This window comes from Rhododendron vialii, chromosome 10a, assembly GCF_030253575.1.
Source record: "Rhododendron vialii isolate Sample 1 chromosome 10a, ASM3025357v1".
NCBI lineage: Eukaryota > Viridiplantae > Streptophyta > Magnoliopsida > Ericales > Ericaceae > Rhododendron > Rhododendron vialii.
In genome coordinates, this window is record NC_080566.1 from 4,326,565 (window position 1) to 4,351,877 (window position 25,313).

General features: G+C 42.8%; 1 protein-coding gene and 1 pseudogene across 1 annotated transcript; both read left to right on the top strand.

Annotated features, from left to right (window-relative positions):
• Positions 1-18,974: 18,974 nt before the first annotated feature.
• Positions 18,975-19,754, top strand: LOC131304150 (protein DMP9-like; annotated as a pseudogene).
• Positions 19,755-23,882: 4,128 nt separating this feature from the next.
• Positions 23,883-24,689, top strand: LOC131302761 (protein DMP8-like). Its single transcript, XM_058329565.1, has one exon. It carries the CDS (start codon positions 24,036-24,038, stop codon positions 24,687-24,689), a length of 654 nt encoding a protein of 217 aa, XP_058185548.1. The 5' UTR covers positions 23,883-24,035.
• Positions 24,690-25,313: the final 624 nt, after the last annotated feature.

Consider the following 25,313-nt stretch of genomic DNA (forward strand, 5'->3'; position numbering starts at 1 on the left):
AGAAAATTGATATTCGCACTCTTTTTTTTTTTCTGCAAGTGCTCCACTTTTAACGTGAAGTTACTAGCTTTACATTAAAAGTGGAGCACCTGCATCATAAAAGCAAATATCAATTTCCTATTGAATACCGTTCAACCACAATCACAATTACACAAACAATAAAAAAGAGTGTGGGCCCCCACACATGCCGAATCTTAATTTATATTTGGCGTACACCAAATGATGAGCAATCGGCACAACACTAAGTTTGAGTTTAGTAAGGGCGGAAATCAAAGTTTCGCAGAGATCATCCCTCGAAGGCAAGCGTGTAGTGTGGTTTGGGTGGGTATGGCTCGCGCGCGGTGGCGAAGCTAAGAATTAATTTTAGTAGTGATACCTTCAAAAAACACTTCAACGGTAATAAGAAGAAGAAAAAATCTAATAAGCAATGCCAAAATATAAAAAATCTAACATATTTACCTAAATTTACAAAACAAACCAATTTTTCCTACATTTCAACAAATCAATTTTAAGAGTAATTCAATACACAATAATCAAATGGGAAAGTCTACAATACACAACATCCCTTAAAAGTGTGTAGCATATGCACTTATGGTTGATTCATTCATGATATTTTGGTGTTTCATATAACTTTTGTTCTAAAACCCGTAACCTTTCAGTAATAAAATTCGTAACATTTCCAATAGGATTGTACTATTTTGGTGCGTCTCGTAATTTTTATACTAAAATCGTATCTTTTCAACAACATGATTTGTAACATTTTCTCTATGAATCATGACATTCTTGGTATGCATATGATAAACAACCAAATAAGAAGCATGTATTGTAGCCTTCCCCTACTTAAAATGTCAATATTTAGCCATCTCGATCGATCCAATTAGAAAGATTTTTTCTTCAAATTGTTGTATAGCTAAATTAACCTCCATATCCATATTGCGTTGTGGGGTGAGATAAGAAACAATACTACTCCTACTTTGTAAACAAATTATGAACCCAGTAATTTTTTTCCCGTTGAACCCTTCAATTGTACTTTGACAGCCGAAGAAAACAACTTGACGGTATTCCCCACACCACGTGAAACACGGTTTTCCTCCTGCCCCAGTAGCAAGGATTCTATCAACCTAGGACTCATGGGAGCCGTTCATTGGCTCATATCCCTTTCTCCTTAAAATCCCAAATCTTGTTTGGGCTCAACAAGTTAAAATGATTTTTTTGTCTTTATTTTAAAAAAAATTCAAATTTTTTAATTTTGCATCAAACTTTTGTGACTTATTGATTCGTCTCGTCGAGAGGATTTGAAAAAGTATAAAAACTTATGGTCAGAACTCATAATTTTTAAATAAAGACAAGAATAAGTCAAAAATTCTGTCTTTTTGGCTTATTTGTGTTTTTATTTTAAAAATTATGAGTTTCAATCCTAATTTTTTACTTTTCTGATTCTTCTCTGTGAGACGAATCAATAAGTCATAAAAATTTGGCGCGAAATGAACAATTGTAAAAAAAATTTGAAAAAAAAAAAAAAACCACTTAACTTATTGAACCAAAACAATTACTTGTACTCTGCCTAGCTTCATCCTAACGGAAGTTAACCTATATGGCTATATTCCACCGTTAAACTCCTTAAATCTAATGTTAAATGCTACCAATTCCCTGTTTTAAGGAAATTTCAGTTTCTCTCTCTTCCGTTCAAAAAAAAAAAATGGAAAAGATCTAATGGAATTCATCCAACCCTAATGCTAGTATCCCGGTGAATTCTGGAAGAGTATCGAACATGTTAGAAGGGAAAAATCTAATGGAATAAATTTTCGCAACAAAGGTTTTGAGTCTTTCCATATGCACGATTCTCTCTCACCCCCAAAGTTTGCATGCAATGTTCTGGGGAAAAAAAATGCATCCAAATAATTTCGAAAGAAAAAGAACAGTTATTCAAATAACTTTAGCAACGGATAAAAAAAAATAACTTTAGCATGTAACAAACCTGTATGCGCATACTTCTGGAAGCTTTTTTTTTTTTTTTTGGTATCAAGAGTTCGTACTTGGTTTTTACTGTAATTAATTAACTAGTAAAGAACCAATTGTTTCATCCTGGATGGGAGATGGTGTTATGCAGTGGTGTGCGCAACACCATGCTGCGCACTTCGAGTCGTCGGATAGTGTATCCGACGGCTCGGATCGATCTTATCTCGGCAATGAACGGCACTGTTTCATCCCTTCCTATATAATCTGGAAAACTTGAATCAAAACAAAAAAGATTGTCAGACCTTATAATTTATTCCTTGATGAACAATAGCAAGCGTAACTATGTAGTTTTTTCTTCAAATTGATTGGGTTGATCTACTGCTACTTGTAGACACCCCAATCTGGGTTTCCAGATTAGTTTACTTACGGTTTTTGATTCCCCGATGATGAAATGGATCAAGAACACCCTGAAAATGATAGCGTGTTTGAGCTTTGAGTGTTTGCAAAACTCTTGAACCTAACTTAGCTTAAGCCACTTCAAAAACCAAAAACCCTACTGGTCCGCGCCAGGGCGCAACCATCCCGCGCCGGGGCGCACCGTCGCGCGCCCGACTCACTTTATCGCGCGACAGAGCGCCAGGGCGCACCATCGCGCGACAGACTGACTCCATCGCGCGACGGTCCAACCTACCACCAACCTTTCTGAAGGAGGACAGTTGGCTACCAATGCAACCTCAGCCAGGCCTCGTGGACTGGCTGAACTCCTCTGTTTCCAACCAGATTCACCCCCATCTACTCCTATAAATACCCTCCATTTGTTTTCTTTCAAAGGGTTAACAAAAAATGGCATTCAAAGGTTTACACCCTAAGCACCATAAAGAGCATAGCTTGTTCTTCTTCAACTCAAACACCTCAAACAACCTCAACCTCAATTCAAAGCTCAAACATCTTTCAAAACTCAAGAACCAAAGGTATAGCTTACCTTTGTTCTATTTTCTGTTCTGATCCCTGAGGGGGGCTGGCAGGGCTAAGGCTGGTAATCAATACCAGTCTTGGTCCTAAAGCTGGCAAGATTTCAAAAACTGTCGTGGTAGGAACCAGCGCGCGATGGTCCCACTCTCACGCGCGACACTCTGTTGTTGCACGTGATGGACCGCGTGGGGATTGGTTTCCTACTGTTTTACGCTTTATTATGTTATAGATCATTGTTAAGCATGTTAAAAATCAGTTTACTGCTTTCCTTTGTTAGAAATTGCTAGTATGTAGTTCAATTTGCATGTCTTCTGTTTTGGAGTACCCCTGGGATCATTCTGGACCTGTCCCAGAACCCAGAAATGTGTAAACCAAACACTAGTCGGCGCCAAGGCGCGCCATAGCGCGACAGTGCGCCAGGGCGCACCATCGCGCACCAGACTCACTCCGTCGCGCGACAGAGCGCCAGGGCGCACCATCGCGCGCCAGACTCACTCCGTCGCGCGATAGTCTGCCTCTGACCAATGAGTGGCCTTGCACGGGTAGCTTAGTTTTAGGCCATTATTTTGTCCCCACACTATTTATGGGGTGTTTATTAATTTATAGGGCTTTACAACCTTTAAACTGTATATTATGCTGCCTATAAACTGCGTGGTTTGTCTTGGGTGTGCACTGGTCCTTCCAGAGCCCAGAGGGTTTGAGAATAAGAGCTGTGGGTTTGAGCTCACCGGCGCGCGCGTGTCTTGTAGTTGTGCGCGTAGGAGTCAACAGCGTGCAGTGACTCGTTCAGTGCATGCTGGTTTCTTCCTACGCACGTCACTCCAAAACATGGGCCTCCCAGTTTGTTTAAACTCCCACAGCAGTCTGTTCTCATCCTATACTAACTGCTCATCCATGCATGCTATTTATCACATCCTGCAAACATGTTACAGTTTTAATCCCCTTAAACTGTTCCCCCACCCTAAATGGCTAAAGAATTAATTAATCAAACGGAATCGCAAACAAATATTTTCGCAAACGCCTTAGTAAAGACCGATCTCCGGATTGGGCAAGAGGGGTGCCATAAAACCCTTCCCCTCTCGTAACCTGGCTCCCGAACCCAGATATGGTTATGACGGACTGGTTCCTTAACTTTTTCAAAATCAATCAGCGCGGCAAGTGCTTCGAAATACGGTTCCTTGGGTGTCGGACCTTCAAACCCGAGTGGTGACTCTGTATTTTGCGAGCGCTTGCTTCCCCGCTCGCGCTCCCTCGATCTGGGCCATTGCATTTTGGAATCCGAAAATTTCAAGGGCACGCTGCCCACAGTGGCGACTCTACTGGGGACCGAATCAATATTGGTCTATACTTAGATTTTAATACGCTCGAGAACAATCCCACAAAAGTCTGTCAAAATAGTGAGCTTCGCGCTGCTAAAGAAAGGATTGGTGATTTAACAGGACCTCGTGTCCGGCCATCCAATCTGGGCCTTTTCCGATTGTTCTCTCGTGTAGTTTCTTCTAAGTATTAATCAATAAAGAGAGCTAAATTTGAAAAGGCATTTGCGAATTTGCGATTCTGTTCGATTAATCGAATTCTTTAGCATTTTTCATATGCATCGATGTGGGATAAAGCCGCGTTGGATCGTTTTGGCAATCCGGCACGATTTACCGGAGCTCGGGGACCCCGAATGACCAACAACCTTCGACGATGATGAGTCATTCTACCGTTTGACTGATGCTCTGCGATTACGCAGGCAGCGGGAGGTATATCTTGGCTCTAGTCCAAGAAACCCGTTACAAACCAAAACCAGCCTTTGCATATACAAAGCATTAGAACTCTTCAAACTAGGACAGGTACCTACAGGTTAAGATCTATTTGCATCTAACCCCATATACTGTCTACGTGTTACTGCTTTCCCTATCGCATGCACTGTACATGCACCGTTTTGCATAGGAGCATGCTTAAGGTGGTTCTTTCTTTCGAGTTTGTCTTACGCTGTCTAAGACGTTGTTGGACCCGATGAGGAGTCGTTCATTCTGTTGAATGTTCGTTATCAATCGCAAAGTCCTTAGTTCGATGAGACTTTGAGAAATCAAAATTTACTACATCCTTGGCTCATGCCCGATTGAGGATTCAACCGAAAATATGGAACAATAAAAGTAGTGATGACATGTTACTGGCGCCACCAAGATTGAAGTGCGAAGTCACTATACACCGCCGTGTTCAAGGTTAAGGTGCCATGTCATCACCACCGGATCATTCCAAATTCAAAGTTGAACCTTCAAATGGGACTAGTCGAAGATTTAGTCTATTTTGACATCTTTTAGGATCTATTGATTTACTCAAGGACACATCGCCAAAAAGAATTCTGAGGATTCTGGCAACGTCTGAAATTCGTGAGACAAACTCGTCTCTGTTTTTGTACATACATACCGTTATGCGTAGGAGCATGTTTAAGGCGGCTTCTAGGTAGTCTCTCTTTCGAGTCTGTCTTATGCTTACTAGGATACTGTCATGACCCGATGAAGAGTCGTGCATCTCGATGGTGCACGTTGTCAATTTTCAAAGTCCTTAGATCAGCGAGACTTTGGGAAATCAAACCTTTTTAAGTCCTTGGCTCATGCCCAATTGAAGTTTCAACCAAAAATAAGGAACCACAAAGTATGGATGTTGTGTCACTGGCACTACCCAGGTTGAAGTGCGAAGTCACTATACACCGCGGCGTTCAAGGTTAGGGTGCCATGTCATCTACACCAAGTTGTTCCGACTCCAAAGTTGAAACTTCAAGAACGGAATAGTCAAAGGCTTGGACTTTTTGACATCTCTTAGTATTAGTCGATTTTAACAAAGGATAGACCCTCGAAAAGATTTTCGAGGATTTTGGCAGCGTCCAAACATCATGAGACAGACTGGTCTGTAGTTGTAGAGTCTAGGAGGACACCGACGACGATGACGTGTGCATTGAATTTCTTTTTGCAATTAATTGCTGCTGCGGGAACGTCACTGAGCTTTCAATTACTTTGCTGTCTAGTTTGTAACCATTGCACCGAACAAGAGAGTACCAAAAGGAAGAGCCAAACCTACTTGGGAACGTCTTCAAAATCCGGTTTAAAGGCTTGTTAGGCTAGAAACCCAGTTAGTTGCAACGGAGGCTTCTCCAGGATCACTGTTGGCCGCCCTACAGTCGGTTTCGCCATCGATTTTGCAAAAAGCCACGCTGCCGGCTTCCCCATCTTCAACTTCTTCATCAAGCTCCATTGAAAAACCTGCGATGATAGATCAATCGCTCACTCTGGAAACCATGCTCATGAACCTCCAGAACAGTATCACTGCTATGCAGCAAAGGGCTACTCAGACAGATGCTAACATCACCCGCCTGAATGACCTTATCAACACTCGTCTTCCACCACCGACAGAAGAGGAAGGCGAGGACGATGAGGATGTTCATACAGAAGCCGTCTTTGTCGAGGATCCAAACCATGCAGGGCGTCTCATTGTTCAGCCCATTCTTAGAGAGGCTCGTGCGTCTGCTCCAAACCTGAACCTTGCTGCTGTTAGGCCTGTTCAAAACCCTGACATAGCTGCTCTTATGGCCAAGATGGCTAAGTTGGAAGAAGCTATTTCAAAATCTGAGAAGATCAGCGCAGGAGGAATTGACCTGGATCGTCTCTGCCTGTACCCTAATGCTAGGCTTCCTGACAAATTCAAGATGCCTGACTTGGTTAAGTTCGATGGGAGCGGTGATCCCAAGACTCATCTCTTTGGCTACCATGCTGCCATGAAGCTGTTGGGTGTGGAAAGTGAGGCCATGTCTCAGCTTTTCCCTCAAACTCTCTCCGGGCCTGCTTTCCATTGGTTTTTGTCGCTCGACATTTCCAAAAGAAGAACTTGGAAAGAAATAGGGGCTGCCTTTGTCTCGCAGTACAGCTACAACTCTCAACTCAAGATGACTACTCGTGAGTTGGAATCTACAAAAATGGAAGCAAATGAGTCCTTTGCGGATTTTGTTAAGAGGTGGAAAGTCAAAGCCGCTCTAATGACTGAGCACCCGAGCGAGAGGGATCAACTTCGTATCATCTCCCGCAATCTTCAGCCTGACTTCGCCAAGCACCTTGTGTTGGTTCAAGCATCTGCAAACTTTGAGACTTTCTTCGAATTTGGTTTGGCCATTGAGGATGCACTGCAGAGTGGAATTCTGCCTTGGGGAGAGCCCTCCTCACAGAAAGCTAAACCGAGGGCTTACTCTGGAAATAGTAGCGCTCTGTTTGGTAACAGCAACTACTCCAATACAGCTACAAGTGGGAGCGATGCTCCAGCTTTCGACTCCAATCGCGCTGTCGATGTCAATCAAGTCCAAAACGCCCAAAGCTACCGGGCCCGAACCTAGCCGCGAAATTTCTCTGTGTTCGAGGCATCTCTGTCCACAGTGATGGAAAAACTCGTCAAGTCTGGGCATCTCAAACCCTTGACCCCAACTTCCCCGCCAAAAGTTCTACGTTCTGGTTACAAACCTCACCTCTTCTGTGCCTTCCACCAATTGCCTGGCCATCCCATTGACGCATGCTATCGTCTTCGACATGAGATTCAAGATCTCATTGACAATGACACAGTTCAAGTTCCACCAAAGCCCAATGTCATTTCCAACTCCTTGCCTCAACACAACTTTGACCCTCTGGTTGGTCAGATATCTATCACCTCCACTCAAATCAACCCGAGCTCCACCATATTCAACCCTAGCCACTATATCGTCCCAGAGAGCCAACCCAAACCAATCGTATCCATCCTGTTTGAATCGAAGATTAACATGATGGCTGTAGGTTGGGCAATTGAGGTCTTCACTGCCGACACCTGGATTGACAGTAATGAGGAGCTTACAAAGGAGCAGACTGGCCGGTTGAAGTCCATTGTTCATGGGAGCACCAAGTAGGTTTGGTCAAAGAAGCTGAGGAAGCCGAAGTGCTGTTGCTTGGGCCTGACACCCGTTGGATCCCACCTCTTTTTGTGGAAGTCAAGGGTAGCTATAAAAGTTGCATTTTCAAACCGCGTCTAGTTTGCATTGGCTTTTGTCTGAGTCTTACACAGTATCTTTCAAGTTGTCTAAATCTAGCTCTGAGTCGGAGGTTGTGCCTCTTGGCCCTCTATGTCGTAGCGTCTATTCGAGTCTTTTGCTGTACTTGGCAACCCCGAGGGGCTTTCTTTATGATATGCATTATCTTGCTTCTAAGTACTTTGCTGGCTTGTGAATAAACTGTGTCGACCCAGACGACGAAGGGATAGATTTCGATGGGATCATTCCCAAGGAAATGTGTTCCCTCGCCGAAAGGGAAGACGAAAGGCATGCTCAGCCTATAAATTGAAATAATAGTTTTCAAATAAACTTGAAAGATGAAGTAGACCTCTAAATGGTTCAAACTGGTTCAACACTGTCCCCAGAGGAGCATTGTGCCCGGTCAGGCAGACTCGAAGAGTTCATCAATGTTTTGGCATGGTCTCTCAAATGACATGCCTAACGTAGACCCTGAGATAAAGGAACATCAAATCTTGTTGCTATCAGGTGCCAAACCATGTAAAGCAAAGCTCAAAATGTCCAGCGCCTCATACCATGTTCAAGTTTGTAGGAACAGCGTTCCACCAAGTACAAGTTAGAAAGTTCAAAATTGGCCTAGAACGAGACATGTCAACCGAAGCACATTGGACTCTGTGCTATCAAAGCCGTTTTATCTGAGGCTGTGGCCAGAGATCATCGATCTCGACTGACCTCGATGGCAATCAAATTCAAATACCTTGGTCAGCATGGATCAATTCAAAAGCTTTTTCCCTGAGAGAAGCTCGTTGGGCTGAAAACCCCAAGGGTGGGCAGTTCCAAGCAAAAGTTAGAGTAGCCTGCTAGACCAAGAACCTATGAAGGAGGTCTAGGCAAAAGTAAAGGCAATATTTGAAAGCTCGCTAGACCGAAAACCCGAATGGGCGGTTCTAGGCAAAAGTTAGAGCGTAAAAGGTGAGGTAAAATACTCAAGTGAACCTTAGCCTGAACTACGTTTTGACCTGATTCCCTAGTTTGGGATACGTAGGTAGTCTCTCTTTGAGACTCGGTCACATTCTATCAATTGGATCCATGGTTGACATTTTGGTACATATCAAAGGTCGAAGAGGATCGAAGATCAGATCAAGCTGCATTGGAGGAATCAGAAGGGGGAAATCATTTGTCTTTCAATTTTATTACAAACTACTTCTTCATTTTACAGGCTGAGCATAAGTCTTAAAATATTTGAAGCATCAAAAACAGAACAAAATGCTAGAGGCCTTAACCGGCTCACAATTTATTCTAAGTTCAGCAAAGTCTGGTGTGAGCAGTTGCAGTAGCTTTGCAGTCATGTGCGCTAGTTTGAGGTTCACGCACACTTGTTCATAGTTATGTGAGTTGGTCTCCACCCTGCGCACGCTTTTTCAATTCGCGCAGCGATCAATAGCAGTCAGCTACTGCCTTCGAGTCCTGTTCAAGGAGCTTTTACCAAGTTTTGTCATACCGTGTAGACCTAATGTGACTGCACGGGGGTGTCGGTTTCAGTCCGGGCCTATATGTGTCATCATTTGCGTCTTATGTCCCTTTTTGTGATACTTTTCTAGTTTTCAATCCATTGTCGTTTCGGGATGTTTTTCCCAAATTTGTCTGTTCATGCAGGTCTTGGTACCTTTTGCATTTTTCGCAAGTGTCGGTTTCACCTGTTTAGGAATATTGTGAGTTTTGGCACGTTAATGTCCAAAATTTCATTATTTACCATGTGTCTAAGGATCTGCATCGTATCATGAGGATCTTTCTTCCTTTCTCGTTCGAGCTAGGCACGTTTGTACATATTTGTGTCTGTGTGTCGGCTCAGTTCGTTTGTCAATGCAAATTAGATATTAGCGGTCAGTTTACGTCAATAAACTGGAAAATGCAATTTTTATATTGATACCCTAGTATCTGTAACCCACAAGCAGTAGAATCTCGTGCACAACAAGCGCACGTCGGCCCAAGGCAAAGCAAAACGCCTATGGGGCTCGTCTGCCCAAGCATCGGAGAAAGGGTGCGCAAGCCCAATGCCGTTACTATATCAATTGGGCATGCTGGCCCGTTCAATGTCTCTTTGTCTGGGTGTGCATCTTAGAAGCAAAAGACAGTAAAGTAATGGGGCTCAGTGATAGTCCTTGAGCGTCGTTGCCCTCCTAGGAGCCGCCCTTAACTAGGGTTTGCATTTTCAACTTGTGCATTTTGTTTGTATACATCTTTGCATATTGTGTATATCAACTATTGAAAACAGGAAGGTGGCCAGAATGGTTACCATCAAGTCTTTGTTTCCCAAAGGATGCGATGCAATCTCCTGCGGTGTTGTTCTATTGTTTAGCGGAGGCAATGAAAATCTCCCTAACTCTAGATTTGTTTCCCGAAGGATGCGATGCAATCTCCTGCGGTTTTGTTATCATTGGTCAGCGGATGCGAAGAAATCTCCCTGAATTCATAATTTGTTTGCCGAAGGATGCGATGCAATCTCCTGCGGTTTTGTTATCATTGGTTAGCGAATGCGAAGAAATCTCCTTGAATCCATGATTTGTTTGCCGACGGATGCGATTGAAAATCTCTGGCGGTATTGTTCTCATAGTAGGATGCGATAAAATCTTCTATGGAACCAATCAATGACAGCCAGTCCTGTCCAATCTCTAATGGCTTAATCATTTTGTATAGTGATCTGCCCGTCTCAAATCAACGACAGCCGGTCCTGTCCATTTCTCAACGGCTCAATCATTCTGCACACTGATCTGCCCATCTCAATCAACGACAGCCGGTCCTGTCCATTTCTCAACGGCTCAATCATTCTGCGCACTGATCTTCCCCTTTCAAATCAACAACAACCGATCTTGTCCAATTTCCAACGGCTTGATCATTCTGCACAGTGATCTTCCCGCCCATCCAAATCAACGACGGTCAGCCATATCGTCCGACACAATCAACCCGATGGTCAGCCATATCATCAACGACGGTCAGCCATATCGTCCGACCCAATCAACCTGATGGTCAGCCATATCATCAACGACGGTCAGCCATATCGTCCGACCCAATCAACCTGATGGTCCGCCATATCATCAACGACGGTCAGCCATATCGTCCGACCCAATCAACCTGATGGTCCGCCATATCATCAACAACGGTCAGCCATATCGTCCTACCCAATCAACCTGATGGTCCGCCATATCATCAACGACGGTCAGCCATATCGTCCGACCCAATCAACCGGATGGTCAGCCATATCATCAACGATGGTTAGCCATATGGTCCGACTCAGTCATTCCCGATGGTCAGCCATATCATCAACGACGGTCAGCCATATCGTCCGACTCAATCAACCTGATGGTCGGCCATATCATCAACGACGGTCAGCCATATCGTCTAACTCAGTCATTTTCGATGGTCAGCCATATCATCGACGACAATCACATCGCCTGTCTCTGTCCATTCAGCGATGACGACCAGCCACGTCGCTTGTCTCTGCCCATTCAGCGACGACGATCAGCCATTGCCTGTCTCTGTCCATTCAGCGATGACAACCAACCACGTCACCTGTCTTTGCCCATTCAGCGACGACAATCAACCACATCATCTGTCTCTGTCCATTCAGCGATGACAACCAACCACGTCGCCTGCCTCTGTCCATTCAGCGATGACAACCTACCACGTCGTTTGTCTCTGCCCATTCAACGACGACAATCAGCCATCGTCTGTCTCTGTCCATTCAGCGATGACAACCAACCACGCCGCCTGTCTCTGTCCATTCAGCGATGACAACCTACCACGTCGCTTGTCTCTGCCCATTCAGCGACGACAACCACATCGCCTGTCTCTGTCCATTCAGCGATGAAAACCAACCACATTGCTTGTCTTTGTCCAGTCAGCGATGACAACCAGCCATATCGTCCATGTTTGCCCCGATCAACAACGATCAGGATATCGTACGATGGTCCGCCCATTCGCAACTAGTTGTTCCCTAGGAGAGTCCGCCTCGGCCTGCCCCAAACGACTACTTCTACTTCAGTCTAGCTTCACGCGCATCTTCCAACAGGCTTATTGCTCTGTCTCCGATGGTCTTTGATAAGGAGATTGGCTCTAATTCCCTATAGATGGAATTCAACCTGCCTGACACGACCTACCCGTGTTTGTTGGAATACTTTGTGCCGAGGATAGCTTGATCCCCAGCAACGACGGCCTGTCCTGTCCAAATCTGCAACGACAGTCTGTCCTGTCCAAATTCGATCAACAAGCGGCGATTCGCTCGTCCACTTCTACTTCCATCCCCGACAATGGACAGCCAGTCCATTCCACCGATCAGGTTCCTTAAGTTTACTTGTCTACTTTGCTAGTATGCTTTGCTCTGGATTGCCTTGAGGGGTGTGTAGAATTCTTTGACTTTACTTGTACCAAGTCGATGGTGCTTCAAGTGCCGTCAAAGAGGGGCTACTGTAGACACCCCAATCTGGGTTTTCAGATTAGTTTACTTACGATTTTTGATTCCCCGATGATGAAATGGATCAAGAACACCCTGGGAATGATAGCGTGTTTAAGCTTTGAGTGTTTGCAAAACCCTTGAACCTAACCTAGCTTAAGCCACTTCAAAAACAAAAAACCCTACTGGTCCGCGCCAGGGCGCAACCATCCCGCGCCGGGGCGCACCATCGCGCGCCCGACTCACTCCATCGCGCGACAGAGCGCCAGGGCGCACCATCGCGCGACAGACTGACTCCATCGCGCGACGGTCCAACCTACCACCAACCTTTCTGAAGGAGGACAGTTGGCCACCAATGCAACCTCAGTCAGGCCTCGTGGACTGGCTGAACTCCTCTGTTTCCAACCAGATTCACCCCCATCTACTCCTATAAATACCCTCCATTTGTTCTCTTTCAAAGGGTTAACAAAAATTGGCATTCAAAAGTTTACACCCTAAGCACCATAAAGAGCATAGCTTGTTCTTTTTCAACTCAAACACCTCAAACAACCTCAACCTCAATTCAAAGCTCAAACATCTTTCAAAACTCAAGAACCAAAGGTATAGCTTACATTTGTTCTATTTTCTGTTCTGATCCCTGAGGGAGGCTGGCAGGGCTGAGGCTGGTAATCAATACCAGTCCTGGTCCTAAAACTAGCAAGGTTTCAAAAACTGTTGTGGTAGGAACCAGCGCGCGATGGTCCCACTCTCACGTGCGGCACTCTGTTGTTGCACGCGATGGACCGTGTGGGGATTGGTTTCCTACTGTTTTACGCTTTATTATGTTATAGATCACTGTTAAGCATATTAAAAATCAGTTTACTGCTTTCCTTTGTTAGAAATTGCTAGTATGTAGTTCAATTTGCATGTCTTCTGTTTTGGAGTACCCCTGGGATCATTCTGGACCTGTCCCAAAATCCAGAAATGTGTAAACCAAACACTGGTCCACGCCAGGGAGCACCATCGCGCGCCAGGCTGGCTCCATCGCGCGACAGTGCGCCAGGGCGAACCATCGCGCGCCAGACTCACTCCGTCGCGCGCCAGAGCGCCAGGGCGCACCATCGCGCGCCAGACTCACTCCGTCGCGCGATAGTCTGCCTCTGACCAGTGAGTGGCCTTGCACGGGTAGCTTAGTTTTAGGCCATTATTTTGTCCCCACACTGTTTATGGGGTGTTTATTAATTTGTAGGGCTTTACAACCTTTAAACTGTATATTATGCTGCCTATAAACTGCGTGGTTTGTCCTGGGTGTGCACTGGTCCTTCCAGAGCCCAGAGGGTTTGAGAATAAGAGCTGTGGGTTTGAGCTCACCGGCGCGCGCGTGTCTTGTAGTTGTGCACGTAGGAGTCAACAGCGTGCAGTGACTTGTTCGGTGCATGCTGGTTTCTTCCTACGCACGTCACTCCAAAACAGGGGCCTCCCAGTTTGTTTAAACTCCCACAGCAGTCTGTTCTCATCCTATACTAACTGCTCATCCATGCATGCTATTTATCACATCCTGCAAACATGTTACAGTTTTAATCCCCTTAAACTGTTCCCCCACCCTAAATGGCTAAAGAATTAATTAATCAAACGGAATCGCAAACAAATATTTTCGCAAACGCCTTAGTAGAGACCGATCTCCGGATTGGGCGAGAGGGGTGCCATAAAACCCTTCACCTCTCGTAACCTGGCTCCCGAACCCAGATATGGTTATGACGGACTGGTTCCTTAACTTTTTCAAAATCAATCAGCGCGGCAAGTGCTTCGAAATACTGTTCCTTTGGTGTCGGACCTTCAAACCCGAGTGGCGACTCTGTATTTTGCGAGCGCTTGCTTCCCCGCTCGCGCTCCCTCGATCTGGGCCCTTGCATTTTGGAATCCAGAAATTTCAAAGGCACGCTGCCCACACTACTATGATTAGGGAGAAGTTTTTCAGTGCCGGGTGGGTACCACGTGATGTCCGCTTTGTGCATCCAAAACACTTTTCTACGGTTTGGATGCATGAGCGGACACCGGGTGGAATATACCCACCTGGCACTGAAAAATTTCTCATTATTAGGGTTTAGTTTTAGAGACACAGCTTAAATTGATAATGGGATTCTAATTTCCCATCATGGAGGAGCTTTCCCAAAAAAACAAAACCTTGGTTGTTGGAGTTAACGGTGAAAAAGATTAATTTCTGTTCGGTAGAAGAGTTAGAAGCAGGCATAGTAAATTGGGATTTTAATGAGAAAGAGACATGTGTCCTAGGTTGAAGAAATTCCTACCACGGAGGAGCTTTTCCAAAAAAACAAAACCTTGGTTGTTGGAGTTAACGGTGAAAATGATTAATTTCCGTTAGGTAGAAGAGTTAGAAGTAGGCATAGTAAATTGGGATTTTAAGGAGAAAGGGACATGCATCCTAGGTTGAAGAAATTCCTGCCACGGAAGAGCTTTCCCAAAAAAACAAAAGCTTGGTTGTTGGAGTTAACGATGAAAAAGATTAATTTCCGTTAGATAGAAGAGTTAGGAGCAGGCATATTAAATTGGGATTTTAAGGAGAAAGAGACATGCGCCTTATAGGTTGAAGAAATTCTTGCTACTGGGGCAGGGGAAAAACCGCGTTCACGTGATAACCACTTGGAAGTGTCTCACTCACCCTCACAGATAGAGTATTCAAGAGGGCAAAATCCACAAACACCCCATCGATTCAGATGAAATCACACTTCATACCCCTCTTCTAAAATCACATTGCATATTAGTGCATACCCTCCCAGAAGAGCATGATAAAAGGCGCAATCCCTGAAATGCACCATAGTGCAAATGAGCGGAGCCCTGCTTGGGTATAATTAGAGGTGGCAAATAGTATACGGTATACCATTTACTAAAGGTTCACAGTATTCTATGGGATCCACTTAAGGGTTCCACTCAAATAATTAGAGCTACTCAATTTGTTTTAAATATTTTTTAAGCTGTACCATGTAAAAAAAAAAATCAGTTACATCGGATACCGATAAGAGCTTGATCAATTCTACGCTCAATTTTCAGTCGGCAAATTGGACGTAAAATCAATCAAACATTTACCTATATCCAACAGAGGTGATTTTTTACTGGAATACTTAAAAAATATTTTAAACAATCTGAACGGCGCCAATCATTTGTATCCGGAACCATAAGAATCCTTAGATAGAAGGAGATTCCAACTTAGCACCCTTTGAGTGAGATTTTGAGAAGAATTACTATTTGGAGAGCAATGAAACATGTATCTTTGTTTGATTGTTAGTTTTGAGATACAAAAATTTTATAGGTTTGCGTATTATTTCATCTTTAGTAATTTTTTTAACTATTTAACAAATTTTTTTAATTTTTGAATAGAAGTACGCTATGTATATCTAAAAAGTTAAAAATAAGTAAAAAAAACTTGACAAAAAATCACAATAGATAGAAAAATACGGATGACGAAACAATGAAAATTTGGAAATTTTTGGAAGGAGAACTAAACAAAAGTGTTTTATATTACTCGTGGTATACACCAAAATGGTACACACGCAATGTGGTGTACACCAAATGGAAATGTATTTGTGGTTGTATCATTTTGATCACACTCGCCTACACCAAGCTTGGGGCCGAACTTAAAAATCTATCAATAGTAAATGCCAGAGAAAAGCTAGGTCCACAACTATCCGAACACAATATCAAAGACAACCCCTCATATATAGATGAGTCCCACACACATTTAACATGCGGAACCCATGTGTGTGTGAGGAGTTGTGTTTAGTGCTGTATTCGGATGGTTAGCAGTATTCAACTCAATTAGGCTCGCGAACCTATAGTATATGTATATTATGAGGATTTTATATAGTTGCATAGTGAAAATTTTAAAACTTGTACAGATCTAAACATTTACAATTACTAAAAACTTATGTATATATTTTTATCGTTTTAAATGTATATGAACGTATTTATGTACATACTAAAAAATTTATTTGCAGCTTTAGACCTTTATGAAAGCATAAATATGTGATATTATTGGGATGTTAAGGCTCGTGAACAAGCTCGAGTTCGACCCAAACCTAGGCTAGTTTGGTTCAAGTTCGGCTCGTCATAATTTTCTTTGAGTTTGGCTCAAGTTCGCTAAAAACCTTAATGAACGAATCTGAACATTTTAATATTCGACTTGATTTGGCTCGTTTACAGCCCTAAGTATTTCTCCCAAAATGTTTGTCCAATCCACAAAACGAGGACTTAAAATGATGTAGAACACGTGGAGGCCTAATTTCTTGATCAGCTGGACCAAGCCAAACCCCGGAAGTCCAGACGGTGTTTAATTTCAAATTACCCAAATTGGCTAAATTCGGACGAGCTCGGAATAGGCCCAAACTTGGTGGACTGGCTTATTTTCGCACTCCGGTCAATACTCATAAACCCTAGATTGATGATGAATTGTGCTTTTCGGCCTAATTCCTTCGTTTAGGCTTTCTATTGCGTTATTTTGCCGTTTAGGAAAAATTTGTTTTATTAATAACTCTTAGATCGTAATTCCTTTTAAGTTGATTCTTTTTGGAAAAGTCTTGTTTTTCTTTCCCGTTTTCAGTTTTAAGAAAAGCCCTAAATACTGGGACTTTTTAATTTCTAAGTTTATTTTTAGGGTTTCTAGGGTTTCGGCATATATAAAAGTTTGTAACTTAGAGTTTATGCAGCTTTTTGATAATATTATTGCAGAGATTTTATCTTTCTTTCTTGTGCAAGAATTACTCGTTGCAACGAGTTGTTTATCACGTTTGGACTAGTACGCTAACTAGTCTCTCGTGAATTCTGCTGCGTCATAAAAATAATGCATTTTTTTAAAGAAAAAATTCAAACTTTGTCCATAACTTAAAAGAACTCATCGATATCTAGTGAATTGTTGAAAAAAATTTAAAATTTTCTTGCAAAAATTGTATTATTTTTACGTTATCATTTTGTGGGCCAGACAAATATTTTGGGACGGATTTCATATCCCCACATTTGGGTCTAGCCCAGTTGGCACACATCTCTGCTCCTCCCACATTTGGGTCTAGTCCAATTGGCATTTTCTGGTCCTCCCCATGTGGAAGGCCATGGTTCGAGTCCCGTCTTAGACATTTAAAATTTCAGGACTATAGATAGCCACTGAAATTCACTATTGGTTAATCTACTAACTCCCTATTAACATATACAATATGGGGGGGAGGGGGGGCTATTGGTTAATCTACTAACTCCCTATTAACATATACAATATTGGGTGGGGGGGGGGGGGGGGCGGGCGTGGAAACTCTTCTAATCTAAAGCATCTAAAAATGACACACATTGGCTAAATTACTACGTACTAATACAAACTCCATATTTGAGCATTAAACTTGCGTCTAATTTTGCAACGACATTGTTGGCTTTACACTAACCTCTACTTTAAATTTAGTGCAAGAGAATCAACCCCAAAAAAAAGGGGGCAAAATCGGGGCAGCTTACACCCAGTGTACCTTACACATAGGACTTGGGTAACCAACTAAATGAGCCCAATACGAAAAATAAAGCTAGCCCATCACAAAAATAAAATTAAGCCCAATCACAAACATAAACTTTGGTACAAATAAAATACGGAGTAAAAAAGACAAGAAGGTATTAATTTCAACAGGCATTTCGTCGAGTGATTCCCACCCATAAGCAAGCATGATATTTCATCCACATTGTTTCAAAGGAAAAGGAATATATAGTATATATAAGAAAGATTGATTTTATTGTTGTTAGGCACTGAAGATTGAAGAACTTCTATCATCCGTACGCCTACGCCTAGCTTGTTCTCGGAGATACTCAATTAAAAGATTCTCAACATATTTGGATTGGAACTCGAAATTGACTTTGTGGGGAAAATTTTGTGAATTCCCCAACAATCATCATACAAAATTTTGTAGCCTAAGTGCTATGTATGGAAGCTACGTGTCTTAGGTTTTGGTTCACTCCTCCTTGTTGCAGAATCTTCGCCTTCGGGTTTTTAAATGAAATGTGTCGTTGATTAAAAAAAAAACTACGAGCATGATTGCTGGGAAACGAATAGCACACAATGCAAGTGAGTCAAGTGACCGTTAACTGTACGGTAATTAACCGCTAATAACTGCCACTTAAAATTCAAATCATCAACCGTATAAATAAACGTATATAGAATCCCACATTGCTTGGGAGTGGAATGGGTGATCACTTAATAACATCTGGGACCTCTCCATTCATTGCCAATTGGTTTTGAGATGGATATAAAGTTTCTACATGGTATCAGAGCGGGGCCTGTTCCACCCCACATTTTAAAAATTAACAATCCACACCCCACGATGACAGACCAGCACAAAGGCTGCACGATGATAGGACCCAAAAAGTGGCCACACGTGACAGACCTCAAATGCGGCTGCACGTGAGGGGGGATGTTAAGGAAATAGAATCCCACATTGCTTGGGAGTGGAATGGGTGATCACTTAATAACATCTGGGACCTCTCCATTCATTGCCAATTGGTTTTGAGATGGATATAAAGTTTCTACACACAGCCCAATCAAAAAAAATTCCACCAAATTTCATACTCCCTTTGCAAAAAATTAAACCACCAAAAATGGAGCAAACCAAAGGAGACCTCGGAATCAAAATCTACAGCGCCACCCCTCCAAACGAGGAACTCCCCACTGCCGCCGCCGCGGCAGACGGCGGCCGGAAACGCCGCGCAGTGGTGGCCAAGGGCGTCCAGAAGACCCTCTCCAAGACCTCACTCCTCGCCAACTTCCTCCCCACCGGCACCCTCCTTACCTTCGAGACCCTCGTCCCTACCGTCTACCGCGGCGCCGGTGAGTGCACCCACATCACCACCCTCATCGTCACCGCCCTGCTCTCCCTGTGCGCGCTTTCCTGCTTCTTCTTCCACTTCACGGACAGCTTCCGCGAGCTGGACGGGCGGGTCCACTATGGGTTCGTCACACCCAACAGGCTGGCCGTGTTCAAGCCCGGCATCGAAGTGTAAGTTCCTAGAGAGGAAAGGTACAGGCTCGGGCTTTCGGATTTCGTCCACGCCGGTATGTCGGCCCTGGTGTTCTTCGCCATAGCGTTTTCGGACCGCCGGGTCACGGGTTGCTTGTTCCCGGGTCATGAAAAGGAGATGGATGAGGTTATGGAAGGGTTTCCTTTGATGGTTGGGATTGTTTGCAGTGGGTTGTTTGGTGTGTTTCCTAATACAAGGTATGGTATTGGGTGCATGGCTACTTGATTAAATTGTGTTGGTTTTATTTAATTTCGTCGTAACCGCGATCTTAGTTATAATAGTTCAACTTTAATTAGTACTGCGGTATGAGTCAAATTCAAAATGAATCTGGCTTGCGTATGAGTTATTTTGTTTAGTGCCAATTTTTTTGTTGTAGCAGAATTAATAGATCTTTTGAGACATGAAGGCATTGAGAAATGAATTTGATTAATTTCTTATTTTATGACGAATTGTGGAGTTGTGTATTGGATGGATGACAACTTGAGAATTGTGTCGAATTTTCTATTGTAACTGGAAAATATGTGTTCAATTGTGGCATCGATTTATATATAGAATTTGACACATGAATTTACCTACATAATGTTTGTGGTTAATTCTGGAGTTTTTTTTTTTTTTTCATATTTCCTGTATGCCGTTTGATTCTCCATCGATCGCGGTTCTAGTGAATGAGAGGAATTGATTTTCTTTTTAGTACGTAGCGATGCCCTAAAAAATCGTTAGGGCTATTCTTGTTTTTTTTCTTTTTGTCCGGTCAATCGGAAATTATTAGGGCTATTGAAATAGAAGATGTTGTACACATAATATAGCTAGTTTTTTTTTTTTTTCTCGGCAAAGGAAAAATTTTATTAATCTCGAAAGGGGTACATCGAGAAGAAAACAAGCAGAGAAAGAGCTAGACAAAGCCTAAAATTACATACACCTCCAACTGATAGTTGGATGCACACCTGAAAACTAGGTTACAATCTCAGTTTTCGGACACCGTCTAAGAAAATTTTGAACTCCTCAGCGGTGTAGACCTTGATGTCGAACTTTGCCTTCATCCACATCGCAACTCTAGTTTTGAGTAACTCTCCCACCACCCAAACTTGTTTTGTTGAATTGTTGAAGATAGTGTCGTTCCTCACCAACCAAAGAGATCACAACGTTACATAGAAGCAAGCATCCCACAAATGTTTTTCCAGGTTGAAAAATCCATTCGCAAACCACCAATTTGCTAATTCCAGAACAGAGAGTGGACAGACCCATTTGATGTTCCACCAGTCTAGGATTATAGACCATACACTCCATGAAAATGACAATGAAGGAACAAATTAATGCTGATGGGTTTCAAGATTCGAGGAGCAAAAGGGTCACAAAGCTAATTGAATCTCATTGATCAAGTTTTTGCTGAGAAGGATCGACCTGGTTACTGCTTTTTCCTTTACCGCCAGTTAGAGAAACTAAAACCAACATGAATTTCACAGTGGGTTCCAAACACAAAATTCAAGCCAAACACATCTAGTAGACATGGCGGATAAGTGAAGGTCTACGGCTACGTGTAGGTTCGGCCCGGGGTTTCACTAGTTCTGACCCGAACCCAAATTAATTGGCCACCAAAACTTAACCCATGGTTGAGAATTGGGTAATGACCGCCCGGATTGATTCGGGTATCTATCGTTTGAAATAGGTTGCGAATTTGCCACAGCCGGAAAAAGAAATAGAAATGCTAGGGACTACGAGTTAAAAGCTACGAAATGGTCACGGAGCCACACTTGGCTTATGTTACATGGGTCCAGGGCCATTATTGAAGCTGAAGGCTGTGGAACTGATCAGAATTAGTCTTTCGTAGCCTCACTTTTTGTTTTGAGAATTTTCCCTCAGTGCTTCTAATAGAGAATCCATCCCTCCTGAGCTTCTTGAATCCTGCGCACGAAAGTACTCGTCAGCGACACCCCAGTCCGGTTGACTGACCGGAAATGTCCTCCGACGACCAAGTCAGTCACAAAGGATTAGACAATTGGAATTAATAATCCCTTTTATTCTCTATCAACTCCTGTTATATCTCTTATTCTATCATTCCTCCTCCCCTTAGCATTTCATCAAGCGGGATATGCGCCGGTGCTGGAGGAGTCAGTCTTTTCCAGCATGAGGTCCTTAATTTGAATGAATGAACGCTGGGTCTTTCAAACTATGCCATCAAACTAGGTCTATCAAACTATGGAGTCAACTCTCAGGTGTCTCAGTTATGCATAATTGCAAATTGTAATTTTTACTTTTGTGGGTGTACGTATACTAATTTATGGTTGGAACCTTGCCAACTTTTTATAGGTGTGGTTTCTAGTCCTTTATCCTTCCATTCCTTGTCAGGCTCAGCTGTCTCTTCTCCGGTTGGCTGGGGTGAAGAGTGGTGGTGCCGCTCTCAGCCAACCTTCAAGCTGGGAGAGGTCAGCCAACCTTCAAGCTGGGAGAGGAGCTCCTGACCTGTTCGTGTCGTACGTGTTTTTCCTCCTCTCAGCTTGATCCTTGTGATGTATTCCCTCGCCTTTCTACACAGTGAAGCACGTCCTTAAGACATAGCTTTTTCGTGCAAGGGTTGCTATATCGGCTAGGGGCCGAGGAATTTAAGCAGCTGTCTCGACTTCAATTCTTCCGGCGGTACTGTACTTCCAAGATCAATTTGAACCGGATTTCTTTCTTTTTATGTTTTGCTCTTTTATTTGTATTTTGCCATATCTATAATGTTGATATGAGATGTATTCACTCAATAAAATGTACAGTAATTCTTTCTCCTTTTAAAGAACTGAAATTTGATTCATCTATTAGTATGTGTTGCAGATATCTGAGATCCTTCTCCTTTTATTTGACTTTTCAACGTCTTGAGACTTAAGTCCAGTCAACAGTCTCACAGTCAACAAATATGAGAAGTAAGGTATTATTCTATTTTTGGGCCCCCAGCAAAGGCTAATGGGAAAAAAGAAAAAAGAAAAAAAAAGAAGCAAAAATGAACACAGTGGAAAGAGAGAATAACAAAAAAGGAATCTCTCTCCTCCATCTTCAAGTTTTCTGCTGTATGATTAAATGATAGTATATCGAAGAATCACATTCTTAACTTTTTCCCCTTCTCAAGTTTCTGAGATGAAATATTATTCCCAAATCTTGAAAACATGAGATGTAGATTAGGGTTGCTTCGTTGTGCTTTTACCCATTTTTGCAGTCCGAAATCTAGTCAGGGCCGGGATTCCGGATTTTACCTTTGGTGTAGACCATGATCTCAGCAGTCAGATTGTATTTTCAGTGGTTCGAATCCGCAAACGATTTTTCACCGTTAAAAAATACTGATCCGCACGTCAGCCAAAATCCGAGATCTTTAACTGGATTATATTCTTACTTTAGTACTTTGTTTTTTTACTGTATTTCTTTCAGTAATGCCCTTGGGATTCACGTGAGCGCTGGCTTCGTGCATGCGATGCACAACACAACTGATCGTTAAGAGTACGGTACATAACTGCCACTTCAAATTCAAATCACCATGAAACACAAGACTCTATTCGTTTTGAAATTTTGAATTTGGATTTGAATTTGTAAATAATGAGTCAAGTGAGAAATAGAGTAATATATGATTAAAAATATGAATAATGATTGGAGAGAAATATAGAAAAAATAATATTAATAATTTGATATAAGTGTAATGAGTAGAGAGAGAAATAGGTTAATGATTATAATTTAAAATTCAAAACCCTTACCCGAACAAGGTCTAAAACAACTTTGCTAACACCACACCTACCTACCTACAGACACTCACATCCGCCATCCGAAAGTATTTTGGATTGTCCGAATATTAATGAAATTTTTAACGAGAAGAGTTAAACTCTTTTGGACGGTCCAGAGCACTTTTGGTTGAAGGTCGTGATTGGTTGAAACTGCTAAACCCTTGCTTGCGGCTTCTCCGTTAATAAGTATATCTCTAAAACAAAACATGAAAGTATTCATAAAAGAAAAATAAAGGGCTCAGATTCACAATTCTGTTAGATCATGAATCGTATCAAGCTTCAATTTTTTTTTTCTCAGCAACTTTTTTTTTATAAATATTTGAAAAATATTACAAAGAGTTAATGGATCACGGGCACACCGGCGAACGCCATTAGAGAACCAAATCGAAAATAAAGCAATGAGCCAACCAAAACATCACATTAGAAAACAAAACCGAAACAACCCAAACAAGCAAAAATCTAAGCCCAAAAAATGTAAACCGGAGCTCAAAAGAGCAAACCTAAAGGACAAAGCGGAAACGAAGAAAGAATTCATACCCGCCAAACCTCAATACTGGAGTATTAAAATTTCAGAGAGAGGCACCATCCTCGAGATCAACTTCTTCCTCCGAGACAAACTCTTTTTACAAGTCATCTAGAGTATGGATCATTTTCTTAAAATTCTTCCTCTTGCATTTTAATAAATTTTTTCAAAATAAAGTTACCCCACCTCTAACTTCAATGCCCAACATGGGACCGGATCAAGCCTCATTCAAATAATTAATCACCACATCAACCGTATAAAAATACAAACCCAGTTCAAAAAATTCCACCAATCTTCATACCAGCGAAAATCTCCCTTTGCAAAAAATCCAAAAACCCGATGGCCAACATAAGCGGAGAACTCCCCGCCGCCACCGCCACCGCCGCCGCCACCGCCACCGTCACCGCCACCAATACCGCAGATGGCGCTGGGAAACGCCTCGGCGCCGCTATGGCGAATGGCGTCCAAAAAACGCTCTCCAAGACCTCAGACCTCGCCAACTTCCTCCCCACCGGCACCCTCCTCACCTTCGAAACCCTCCTCCCCACCTTCTACCGCGGCGGCGGCCACGCGTGCACCCACGTCACCACAACCATGATCACAGCCCTGCTCTCCCTGTGCTCGCTCTCCTGCTTCGTCTTTCACTTCACGGACAGCTTTCGCACACCGGGCCCGGAAGGGAAGGCCTACTACGGGTTCGTCACGCCCTACGGGCTGAGAGTCATGCCCGGTAGCGGAGTGCAGGCGCCTACCGACGAGAGGTACAAGCTCCGGGCTTCGGATGTCGTCCACGCTGTTATGTCGGCCCTGGTGTTCCTAGCCATAGCGTTTTCGGACCGCCGGGTCACGGATTGCTTGTACCCGGGTCATGAGAAGGAGATGGATGAGGTTACGGAAGGGTTTCCTTTGATGGTCGGGATTGCTTGTGGTGCGTTGTTTCTTGTGTTTCCTAAGGAGCCTCCTAGGTATGGCCTTGGGTGCATGGCTATTTGAAAAAAAAACTGACCGGCTTGAATTTATTGGGGGCGGGGAGCGAGTTCTTGATATCGGGCCCGCTACATATTCAAGAAATTATTTTTAAAGCGCAATAAAACTATTTTTCTTTTTTTTTTAATAGAGCAATAAAACTATTGAATTGAAGTTACAAAAATTTAATCTAAAAGTATACAATAAATGTAAGAGAGAAACGTTACTTGTCGAATATTTCGAATACTTATAGATAACTTATATCGAAGTGGGGTCCCAAATTTGTTCCAAAATTTGGGGGCTTGGTTTTAGCGCTTCCCCCCTGAGCTGGCTCAACTTGAATATGATTTCGGTTTGTTTTCTCGTAATCGCATGTATTATTCTGTGATTCAGTTTCAGTAATTTTTTTATTTTTTATTTTTGTGATTCAAACATTAAAATTAATTTACTTCACCATTTTGTCGGTCAATTTCACTTGATCATGACTAATAAGTGCTCCCTCGTGCTTTGAATTTTTTGGATCCACCATTGCTAGTAGACCATCAATTTTATACGCCCATTGAATAATATTATGCATGGATATCTTCGCTTGTTGTAGGATTGAACACACGCGCAATATGCGAGTATATGAAAACAGCAAAGAAATTAACA